This window comes from Podarcis gaigeae, assembly GCF_964106915.1.
Source record: "Podarcis gaigeae genome assembly, chromosome: 13".
NCBI lineage: Eukaryota > Metazoa > Chordata > Lepidosauria > Squamata > Lacertidae > Podarcis > Podarcis gaigeae.
In genome coordinates, this window is record NC_139689.1 from 20557622 (window position 1) to 20570201 (window position 12580).

Below are 12580 nucleotides of genomic sequence, written 5' to 3' on the forward strand. Positions count from 1 at the left end.
AGTTTGTTTACTCCCTCCTGCCCTTGTGAAGCTCTGCTTGAAAATATATGGACTTGGATTGGTCAAATCTCTGAAGCTAAAGGGTGTAGTGTGGATGTTATATTGGCTAACAGTTTTAATGCAAAGTATACAAGCCCTGATTAGTGCCCCATGGCCTATAATAATAATAATAATAATAATAATAATAATAATAATAATTTTTTATTTATACCCCGCCCTCCCCAGCCAAGGCCGGGCTCAGAGCGGCTTACAAGCAATAATAAAAACAAGATGAATGATTACAAACTTAAAAACAAAAATAAAACACAACAATTAAAATAATGGAACATTAAAATATTAAAATGTAGCCTCATCGCAGGAGGAGAAGGAAAAGAAGGGGGAAAAAGAGAGGGGGGGGAGGGAGGGAATCAAACTGGCTCCGAGCCAAAGGCCAGGCGGAACAACTCTGTCTTACAGGCCCTGCAGAAAGAAATCAGATCCTGCAGGGCCCTGGTCTCATGAGGCAGAGCGTTCCACCAGGCCGGAGCCAGAGTTGAAAAGGCCCTGGCTCTGGTCGAAGCCAATCTAACTTCCTTAGGGCCCGGGACCACTAGGGTGTTGTTATTTATGGACCTTGAGGCTCTCCGTGGGGCATACCAGGAGAGGCGGTCCCGGAGGTACGAGGGTCCTAGGCCGTGAAGGGCTTTAAAGGTCAAAAGCAGCACCTTAAATCTGACCCTGTACTCCACCGGGAGCCAGTGCAGCTTGAAAAGCACTGGGTGAATATGCTCCCATGGCAGAGACCCCGTGAGGAGCCTCGCTGCAGCATTCTGTACCCGCTGGAGTTTCTGGGGCAGCTTCAAGGGCAGCCCCGCGTAGAGCGAATTACAGTAGTCAAGCCTGGAGATGACCGTCGCATGGATCACTGTGGCCAAGTCAGGGCGGGAAAGGTAAGGGACCAACTGCTTGGTCCTAGAGATGGATGCTTTATATTTGTTCCACGTGTGGATATAACATTATAACAGTCCAGGTGCCTGTATTATTCTTCGCTAAACTAATCAGCAGAACCTTTTGAGATGTATAATCGACAAAAAGCCTTTTCTTCAGGCAGAGCTCCATGGAATTAGGTAACTCTGGAGAAAGAAGCCAGAGCTTAGGCCTGAAGGGGGAAATGGGAGGTGTCCCCCCCCCCCCAAACGTGACAGTGACACAAAAGCAGGGAGGCTTGCAAGGGCCTGCGAGGATACTGTCATGTGGAGGAAGGGCTTGGAAGGCTCATGGATGGATTTAGGGAAATGGCCTCACTACTAAGCTTGGGCTAATATCCTAAGCATGCTTATTAGGGAGTAAGTTCCATTTCAGTTCAGGGAACATTAGGATTATTTTATTCAAGGACCCAAAGCAACTGTAGCTGAATATCTTACAGAAGTTGCTCAAGAAGGGAAGGCTGAAAAAGTTCCCTCACCCCTGAAGTAAAGGATTTCACAATTAAATCTCAACTCCTCCAGTATAATTAGGCAAACCACTATTTCCCCTTCTGCCATGGGGGTGGGGGAATGATAATTTAGTGGGCTGTCGTCAAGATTGTTGCATTAACTAACATGCTTTCAGAACTTAGAAGATGCACCGTATATATATTACATCCAAAAAGAGAGAAAAGCTGCAGTGGCGTAGCGTGGGGGGTGCAGGGGGGTCCGGCCGCACCGGGCGCAACATCTGGGGGTTAGGGTTAGGGGGCGCAAATCCACAGGTTGGGGGCGCAAATCCACGGGTTAGGGGGCACAAATTACTTGCCTTGCCCCGGGTGCTGACAACCCACGCTACGCCACTGAAAAGCTGTTGAAGCTCACCCACCTTCACTGCCTCTCTGTTCTGCTCCTCTCCAGTCCCGCCCTGGGCTCTGGCCACCATCCTCATAGTGGCCGGCCTCCTGCTTCTCTGCTGCTGCTTCTGCGCCTGTAAGAAGTGCTGTGGCAAGAGGAAGAAAGGCAAGAAAGGCAAAGACAAAGTGAAGGCCCAGATCAACATGAAGGAGGTGAAGGAACTGGGCAAGAGCTACATCGACAAGGTGAGTCAAGGCTGGCGGCTGCTTCCCTCTCATGGCACCAGGGGAAGTCGTCGCTTTCCTAAGATATTTCTGAACTTGCATGCATGCATGCAGGCATCCGTAACCCATATATAAACTGACTTTGAACTAGGGAACTACACAAAAGCTGCTGCCAATTTAGCACTGCCTATTAGGCCCTTGATAGAGGGACGCGGGTGGCGCTGTGGGTTAAACCACAGAGCCTAGGACTTGCCGATGAGAAGGTCAGCGGTTCGAATCCCCGCGACGGGGTGAGCTCCCATTGCTCATTCCCTGCTCCTGCCAACCTAGCAGTTCAAAAGCACCTCAAAGTGCAAGCAGATAAATAGGTACCGCTCTGGTGGGAAGGTAAACGGTGTTTCCGTGCGCTGCTCTGGTTTGCCAGAAGCGGCTTAGTCATGCTGGCCACATGACCCGGAAGCTGTATGCCGGCTCCCTCAGCCAATAAAGCGAGATGAGCACCACAACCCCAGAGTCGGCTACAACTGGACCTAATGGTCAGGGGTCCCTTAATCTTTACCTTATTAGGCGCTTGCTTCTGTGCCTCCAAAATACATTTTATATACGTGATCAACATCCGCATTTTAGGAATTGTAGATTGTGCTGTGTTACATACGTCAACATTGCTGGGCAGATCCACACCGTACCTTAAAAGCACATGTAGTTTTTTAAGGGCAGTGAGAATATTAGCAGTGTGAAGGGGGACTACAGCTCCCAGGGTTCTTTTGGGGGGGGGTGGGAAAGAGCATGGAGTACTTTAGATATATGGTGCGGATTGCTCTCTGTCTTTGATGCTAATACCTCCCTTTTGGCTGCTCTGATCCCTTCCCTCTCTCTCCCTCCCAGGTCCAGCCTGAGATAGAAGATTTGGATCCATCTCTGCTGCAGGAGCCCAAGGAAGAAAAGCCCCAGGAGAAGCTGGGAAAACTCCAGTACTCACTTGATTATGACTTCCAAAGCACCCAGGTAGGGATGGTCAGTGCTGCCAGCTGGGTTGGATGGGCCAGTGGTCTGATCCAAGGCAAGGGAGCTTACCTCTGTTCCTCTTAAACCTTTCCCTAGCTGGTGGTGGGCATTCTGCAAGCTGCTGACCTGCCAGCCTTGGACATCGGGGGCACCTCGGACCCTTACGTCAAAGTCTTCCTGCTCCCAGAGAAAAAGAAGAAATACGAGACCAAAGTGCACCGCAAAACCCTCAACCCCACGTTCAACGAGTCCTTCACATTTAAGGCGAGTTGTCCTCTGCATGTTTCCTCTTCCATCTTGGCCAAAGTTCCTGAGCTTTGCTGAGCATTTCTTCCCCATCTACTCCATCGCCTTCCTTGTTTACCATTGGCTTCTCCCCATACTTTGCGGATCCTCTTCTCCCTCCCCACCCTATTGCACACAGTTTTACCACTGAATCGACCAATAGCACAGAGGCAGGGGGATGCAACATTCCCTTCAAGGCAAACTACCATAGGCCATAGATCAGTGATGGGTGGGGCCAGAAGTGGGCAGGGCAAAATTTGCAAATTTTTCCTTAGGACAGTAGCCAGTGCCTACCCAGACACTAATAACTCCCTTTGAATCCTCCATCCAGGCAAGGAAGAAGCATCATCATTGTTGAAGGACACCTTCCAGCCAGGCCAAAACACTCAGGGGGCAAAGCAGAGCCTGTGAGGGGGTGTGGCCTGAGCAGAGGGGGTGGGGCCTGCTGAGAGTTCTAAGAGCCTGATAGGTCCAGAGGGTCACATTTGACCCTCAGGAGGGAGGTTCCGCACCCTTGCGATGCTGTCTGCCATTTAATCAACCCGTTGTGTGTTTGGCCTTTAGGTCCCCTACTCGGAACTGGGCGGCAAGACCCTCGTCATGGCCGTCTATGACTTTGACCGCTTCTCCAAGCACGATGCCATTGGTGAGATACGCATCCCCATGAACACAGTGGACCTGGCCCATGTCATTGAAGAGTGGCGGGACCTGCAGTCGGCGGAGAAAGAAGAGGTAGGGATCCATCAGGGTGGACCCTCTTTCAGAAGTGCCTGAGTCTGAAAGCGGGTTTGAACATCACAGTTGGGGCTCTTTACATCTTATTTCGGTGAATTCTGAACTCACAGCTTATTACCCCAGCTTTTGATACTTGTAGGACCCACCTCATCTCTGTGATTGTGAGTTGTTTAAATCAGTTTTTAACATTGTGTTTTAATTGTTGCAATTCACCCTGGGACCTTAGAGTGAAGGGCAAGTAAGACTCGTAATCTGGTGAACTGGGTTCGCTTCCCCGCTCCTCCACATGCAGCTGCTGGCTGACCTTGGGCTAGTCACACTTCTCTGAAGTTTCTCAGCCTCACTCACCTCACAGATTGTTTGTTATGGGGGAGGAAGAGAAAGGAGAATGTTAGCTGCTTTGAGACTCCTTAGGGTAGTGATAAAGCAGGATATCAAATCCAAAGTCTTCTTCTTGTTGTTGTTTTCCATAAACAGCTGACATTAGATATCTGGGATGATTTTACTTGTGTATTTATTTACATTTACATTTATATCCCATTTATTTAACATTAATATCCCACCAAGGAGTTCAAGGCAGCACATATGGCTCTCCTGCACTCTCCGTTTTTTTTTTTTTTGCTTGCAACAAACCTGTGAGGTAATTTAGGCCAGTGGTGGACTTTGTGCTCTCATTTATCCACACTCTAACTGCCTCACCTCGCTAGCATGTGCAGTTCGTATGATTCAACATCTGGGGCTGTGAGGAGGAGACTCACATGAGTCCTGACCACAGAATTGGCATCCTGTGGATGGCAGGGAGGAGGTTGCCAACCATGTGAAGGGTTTTGCCTGCACTAAATCACCCACCCACCCCTTGAATATGGAGACTGGCTCTTGGTGCTTCCATCCTCGCTCTAAACTAGCCCTATCTTCCTCTCTGTAGCATGAGAAGCTGGGAGACATCTGCTTTTCTCTCCGGTATGTCCCTACGGCTGGGAAGCTGACAGTTATTGTGCTAGAAGCGAAAAACCTGAAAAAAATGGATGTGGGGGGCCTTTCAGGTAAGAACTCACCATTGTGGTAAACTGAATCAGGACATAGCCTGGGTTTCTTCTAGTTGGAAGCCTTCCCTAAAGACCTAGTTCCATGATTCTATGTTTCTATGACTAATGGGGCCATTTGTGAAAAAGACTTAATGGCTGAAGCAGATCTATAACCGGTTGTGCTGTGGTATTATGGTTTGCTACTCTTTTTTAAATATGTATTTTTTTCTTTGAAGTGGATTACAAGTATATTTTCATATTTGTGGGTCTAATTGGTGGTTGCGGTTGTTATATACCGAATTAGAGCATTGGCCCTCCCAGCTCAGTATAAGCTTATCCTCGACAGACAATATTTAACTTCCACTGTTGCTGGGGAGTCACAGGTAAGGAGAGTGTTGTTGCTATGGACTCACAGTTGTCCATGGAAACTCAGGTTAATTCTGTGTCCAGGGAGGCTGTCTACCAGCTCCACATGGTGCGACGGCAGAGACCCTACCTGAACATTGTCTTGCCAGAGTGGTACATGCTCTGATTATCTCCCACTTTGACTACTATAATGCACTCAATGTGGGGTTATCTTAGAAGGTGATTCAGAAACTACAACTAATCCCAAATGCGGCAGCTAGACTGGTGATTGGGAGTGGCGGCCAAGACTATATAGCACTGGTCCTGAAGTATCTGCATTGGCTCCCAGTACATTTCCAAGCATGATTCAGAGTGTCGGTGCTGACCTTTAAAGCCCTAAATGACCTCGGCCCAGTATACCTGAAGGAGTGTCGTTCAGCCTGGACACTGAGGTTCAGCTCAGAGGGCCTTCTGGCGGTTCCCTCATTGCGAGAATTGAAGTTACAGGAAACCAGGCCTTCTCAGTATGTCTTACTGTCTGCTGTGGCGTGAACGCCCTCCCGTCAGATGTCAAGGAGATAAACACCTATATGACTACATGCCTTTTAGAAAACATCTAAAGGCAGCCCTGCATAGGGAAATTTTTTTGTTGGATGTTTTATTGTGTTTTTCATATTTTGTTGGGAACCACCCAGAGTGGCTGGGGCGACCCAGTTAGATGGGTGGCATATAAATAATAAAAAGCACAATCATCATCATGACCCCATGGGCATCTGGGTGGCCACTTGGTATGGAATCTACGCACATAATAAAAAACACTGTACTGTGAAAATGCTTTTTTTAATGTTTTGAAAAATATATTGAATTTGCCTCTAACTCACTGTTCCCATCTAGTGTCACATTTGTATATTGCACTTTACAACACACTTAAAACGTTTTATTTGCAGCTGTATAGCTGAGTCCTATAAGAACAGAGTGCTGGACTAGATGGCCTGTTGCTTTTCTTCTTATTACCAGCAGCTGCCCTCTAAGATTTCAAACAGGGCTCTCTCCCAGCCATACCTGGAGGTGCCCGGAATTGAACCACGGACCTTCTGCATGCAAAGCACAGGTGTTCTACTACCTCTTAGCTGTGGCCCTTCAATAGACATCAAAATCACAATTCATTAGCGGTGGGGGAGATGGGAACATAGATCTTCCGCAATACATTGCATAATGGAACCCCTGTGTGATTCTGAAATATCTTTCTACTCCTATCCCAGACCCCTATGTTAAAATCCATCTCATGCAAGGAGGGAAACGTATCAAGAAGAAGAAAACAACCATTAAGAAAAACACACTGAATCCCTATTACAATGAGTCGTTCAGTTTTGAGGTGCCATTTGAACAAATCCAGGTAACCCCCCACCCTTCTCTCCACCCCCATTTCGCCCAAAGGCAGTAAATTCTGAACTGGAGATGTGTGGACAAACTTTTTGCAATCTTGCTAGAAAGTTACTTTTTTATACTTATGCACAAGTGCTGAATTTTGCATAGGGGTTTCTGTCTGGTTAGTTTGCATCTACATTTGTGTATTTGTTTGGGCCCAAGTCAGGACATATTGGGCAAACTAGTTTGCTGTTTCTCATCACTGATCCACTGCATCTTCAGATAGCTAACTGGCTTGCTATTATTATTGCCTGGGTGCTGAGCTGTTGTGGATCTTTCTTCATTCTGAGAGTTCTGGCTGTAAAAATACTTGCACATCCTCCCACCCCCACCCCCACTCTGGGTGGATTAATGATAACATTTGGAAAGACCCTCGACATCTTCAGAACACTTTGCCATTACAAATTATGGCAACCTCACTTTTAAAAGAATAATTGATAAAAGGGATAATCACGGCATCCCTCATATGCTCCTGTGAGTAGAAAGAAACCCAGTCCTCAAATCACAATAGAATCTGCTAGTTCTGGGTTATGTACCAGTCTTTTCTAGATACCCCCCCCCCCCACACTTCAGTTTGCAACCCTTTGAAAAGCTCCAGGCTTTAAGGAGCTGGAAAGACATAGCCTCATTAAAATTAGATGTCCTAACCTCTCCCAAGGTCAAAAGTACTTAAATCTTGTTTCCTTCTGATAATAAGGACCTGATTGTTTTGGCAAAGCGGTGGGGAGAGGGTGAAGTTTTCAGCAGAGAATGCTTAACCCTTTCCCCACCAGCCACTATACACCGGTAAACTGTTCACCTCCACTCCCCAAGTGCTTTCCCCTAGCAATTTGGCAAAGATGCATCTGGAAGCCAAGCTGTGTGTGAGAGAAAACGATGGGAAGAGTTGTAGGTGGGAATTGGAGGGAAGGGAGAGGGTTAAGCTCGCCTATTGCTCTTCTGCTGCTGATCGTGCCTGTTTCCCCCCCTTTCACAGAAAGTCCAGGTTGTTCTGACGGTCCTGGATTATGACAAACTGGGCAAAAACGAAGCCATCGGGAAGATCTTTGTGGGCTGCAACGCCACGGGGGCCGAGCTGCGCCATTGGTCCGACATGCTGGCCAATCCTCGGAGACCCATTGCGCAGTGGCACACCCTGCAGCCTGAAGAAGAGGTGGATGTGGCGGTTGGCATAAAGACCTCTTGATGCCCCTTCCTTGTTGGCCGAAGGATCTGGCAACAGTTGCTTCTCCCGTCCAGAGCGAATGGGAGTGTGTGGTTGAGGCACCCCTGAAAATGTGCACGTGTGGGGGGAGGGGGAGAGCCTGTGAGCCTGTCTCTTCTCTCAGAGCCATTTCCTGTTGAAAAAAAAGAAACATCTCCAAGAGAGCGAAAAAAAACACCCCTCTGTTTTTTATCCACTGTGTGAAAAAAGAAGGAAGCTTACCTAGCAGCTTAAGACAGGTTAGAGATTTACTATAGGTTTACTATGAGGCTTACAACACAACTTGCACAGGTTTATATTTTTGGGTTGGTTTCTCACTTGAAAGCTGAACCTTATGTGCCAGGAAGGCTGACTTTTTGACAAAGCGATCTTTACATTAACCATGCCATCTTTGGGAAAACCAGCCTCAAATAAACCTACTGTTTATCTTTTTTTACCTCTGAGTATACTATAGGTTCATTACAGGTTTCTTTAAAGGACACGATTTCATATACATTTTGGGTATTGTACTCTGGTGCCATGTTTAAATTCTAGACCTCATACGTAAATCTATTGCAAACAATGCCTACAAAAGTGTTTACAATAGATTTACAAAAGAGTTGCGGCAAACTCTGTTCTCTGATAATATTAACTTTTGGACACTCCATTATAATACTGATTTAGGAAGCTAGATCTTAGGTGAAAACACTGGAAATCTTTTAAAACATAGTTTGAAAATGCAACTTGACCGTGGCTCTACATGATGCTTAAAATAGCTTTACATTTCTGGCCACTGTGTTATGAAATATTTAAAATTTGGTCCTCCTTTGCAGTTGAAACTGCCTAAAACAGTTTAATCGGGATAAGGTTGCAAATATGCTGTGTGTGGGCTTCATGTATAAAACATATTGTAGTATATCCTAATTATTTTATTACAAAATGTTCACATACTTATCTGACATATAAAAATTAGCTGTCATTGGAGAACTACTGTGGATGTGTTTACTAGCATATATTTACTATAGGATGTCCCCTTCCCAAATTACAACAGTTTTATGGATGTTGATGTTAACAGAGATTTAAGCATCAGCCAACGTATTAAGCTGTTCGTATATAGCTTATTCTACTTTATATTGACTTAATTTGGAGTTTTATAACAGTTTTGACAGAACCATGTATCCGTTTTACAGCACATGCTTTACAACTTATTTATGAAATGTTTGATATGAGTATTAGAGAAAATTTGCTATAGGCTTTATGTAGACTTAAAGCAGATTAACTACAGATTTACTAGTGATTTACTAACCAACTTAAAATAATTTTGCTATGTTACAACATGTTTACATTTTTGCTACAAGCTTAAGACTGGTTTATTATAAAACTGCAACGGGTTTACTGTTTGTTAGCAACCAGTTTGATGCATTTTATAAATGAGAAAAAAGCATTTATCTATAGGATTTACAGCTGGTTTACAGAGGTTTCCCATGGATCGAAACATGTTTACAACACCTTTGCTATGACAATGATACAAAATCAATTGGTTTTATAGCAAATATTCTGTAATTCTAAAAACTATTGTTTAAGACATAATCATATGCTGGGTAACTGTTTAGCAGGTACATTAATAGCTGGATTTTTATTTTTATTTTAAGAATGGGATTGCTAGCAAGCCCATGATTTGGGCTTGAAATCCTGAATTGAAATACTTTTGTCCAAATCTGAAATCTGAATTCTGGGCATGACTCTGTGCTTTGGTCTTCTTTTTAATGCTTTCATGTTGCATGGAGCCCGAATAGGAAAGGAAGGCAATACTGAAATACTTAGGCCAAAACATCTGTCAAAGGCCAAGTAAGTCCACAATAAAAAAGAAAGAAGCCTAAGAATTAAAAAAGAAAGAAAGAAAAACATCCTACTAGAACCTTTGATATTGATATTTGGAAGCTCTGTTTCCCTCGCACCCCACCCCAAATATTTGACAAAGCATCATTTCTGGTCTCAGTTACAATCCTTTTACCAAAGGTTTTGTGCCTACAAGTAAATATCAGTGTTGAACCGCCCACTGAACTCACAAGCAAATGAACTTAGATAATAGAAAGAGTTCTAAATCTGTTCCCAATGACAATTTGCAGATGAGGTCCAGTTTTCAAAGGAACCCATTTTTAGGCTAAGTTACCAAGCATTTTATTAGACTCATCTATAAGCATATTTTTGCTGATGATGTCAGCAGAAAGACAAAGGCTGTAGCATTCTTGATTTCTCAGCACATTTGTCTGACTATATATCATATACTATAAAACTATAGAATTATAGTTCTGTAGTCTCTCTATGCTTTTAAAAAATATATATAACCGAGGCAAAATGGCCGACTTTAACTTCCTGATCTTGGCAACAGAAGAACTAACTCTAAATTAGTCAAAGTTAATGTACCTCAAATGGGGAAGCAAATCAGTATTATGTTTCTGAACTCTCTGCTTTAAAATAAGAGCAACTAGGAGAAAGGGGAATGGGAGGGGAAAGGATTTTAGTCACTCACTTCTTGTTTGGGGAAGAGATGTTTTGAAAGATCTCTGAGGTAGAGAGATATCCTGCTGGTTTTGTCCTCACATCTTGGCTGTGAAGGTCCAATTAATATAGGAACTGCTTTATGCCAAGTCAGATCATTCATTGGACCATCTAGTTAAGTATTTTCTACATCAGAGCTAACCGATATGGTGCCTTCCAGATGTTTTGGACTACAACTCCCATCACCTCCAGCCAGCATGGGCAATGGTCAGGGATGTTGAGGGTTGTAGTGCACAAAATCTAGAGGGATACCACGTTGGCGACCTCCGGTCTACACTGACTGACAGGGCTCTCTGGGATTCCAGACCACGGTCTCTTCCAGATCTATGTGGAGATGCCAGGAACTGTACCTGGGATCTTCTGCATGCAAGCTGATGCCTCACCAAAGACCTAAGGCCCTTCCCTAGTCATCTACCATTGTCTCCCTTATACTGTAACAATACTGGGTCACCTTAGAAAGCCACTGTCCTGTTGAGCAGCAACAAGCGTCTACAGGCCATAGTCCACAAAATTACTTATTTCCTGAGTAACGGTATTCTAGAGAAGCATACAAGCCACTTGGAGCTTTGCCAGAGTGACTGGAAAAGGGCACAGGAGGCCAGCTTACTAATTCTTTGCCCGCCATCTAAAAAATGTCCACACAATTCTTTGGGAATTTAGGATCTCCCCAGTTACTTTCTCTTTGTAACTCTCCAAGCCACTGTTTGCATTACTTTTCATCTGATTGTACAACATCGGGAGTTGTGCATCTGCACTCCAAAAGAAACAAGCTTGATTAGCTCTACTGTTAATGCAAATCATGTAGGGCTCAGCACCACCCAGAGCTGCGTGTGAAATTTGAATCTGACTTCCCTCTAAGATTAGAGTTCCAGGCTGTCACCGTTTTGGAGTAGAATTTAGTCACATGCTGGTAATTTCAGGTTTCACAATTATAGTTGATTGGGATGTCTTGTGCAACATAACCGATTCCCTAAAAGATTGGATTTATTGCAGTAAGGAAAGTGACATGAAAATGCACTGGGAACTATAGGACAACACTTGATGCAACATTGTCTAACCCCTTCGCAAACAATCAGAATAAATGCTTATTAAATAGCCAGCATTGTGTAATCTCCCTGCAAACAGATCAAGATGAATATCTTGAAAAGTCGGCCAGAAGCACCCTTTCACAACCAAATACAGTGGTACCTCTAGTTACAAACTTAATTCATTCCAGAGGTCCGTTCTTAACCTGAAACTGTTCTTAACTAGAGGTGTGCTTTAGCTAATGGGGCCTCTTGCTGCCGCTGCGTCGTCGGCACACAATTTCCGTTCTCATCCTGGGGCAAAGCTCTCAACGCGAGGTAACTCTTCCAGGTTACAGGAGTTTGTAACCTGAAGCAATTGTATCCTGAGGCATTTGTAACTCAAGGTACCACTGTACACTTAAGTCTTTAAAAAGAAGGCTCTTGTAAAGTATTAGCACTTCAGGCCCTGCTTTTAAACGCATCACATTCATTTCATCCAAGACAGGAAATACCTATTAACACTTATTTGTGCAACCCAGGGTAATCTCACCAGCTAGCAGAACTGCTGCTCCTATGCCAGATTTGTAAACAGTGAGATTTTATTTTTCTTTAACTAGTACCTTCCTGCAGACGTGCAAAAACCTATCTCCTTCCATGCTTTGGAGAGAGAGTTAAAACATGAAACCAAAAAAAAGAAAGAAAGAAAAGAAAGAAAACCAACCAACCAATAAAAAGACTAGGCCAAGGTCAGTTGCCCAGCCAAGGGGCATGGTGGCCATTTTGTTGTGTAGCCAATGTGTTTTTGTAGTTGCAGTGTTCATGGAATTGCACCGCCATCTCCATCCCACTTGGGTTTAGAATATTTACTGCTCTGTTGATCTCCTCAGGTTCACCTTAATTTCAACCCTGCTCCTACATCTTTTATTTTCAGTTGTTCGTCAACAATAAGAGATGGCAGTTGCAGAGCCAAGGGGATATA

The 12580-nt window shown here is 44.5% G+C and overlaps 1 protein-coding gene across 1 annotated transcript in view; it reads left to right on the plus strand.

Moving 5' to 3' along the window:
• The window catches only part of SYT5 (synaptotagmin 5), a 28899-nt gene extending 18962 nt beyond the window's left edge, over positions 1-9937 (plus strand). The window contains exons 3-9 of the mRNA XM_083707963.1: positions 1866-2047; positions 2912-3031; positions 3128-3295; positions 3881-4048; positions 4977-5094; positions 6684-6817; positions 7826-9937. Coding sequence (XP_083564089.1) covers positions 1866-2047; positions 2912-3031; positions 3128-3295; positions 3881-4048; positions 4977-5094; positions 6684-6817; positions 7826-8035 — 1100 coding nt within the window. The 3' untranslated portion in view covers positions 8036-9937. The remainder of the gene's footprint in view (positions 1-1865; positions 2048-2911; positions 3032-3127; positions 3296-3880; positions 4049-4976; positions 5095-6683; positions 6818-7825) is intronic.
• The last annotated feature ends 2643 nt before the right edge of the window (positions 9938-12580 follow it).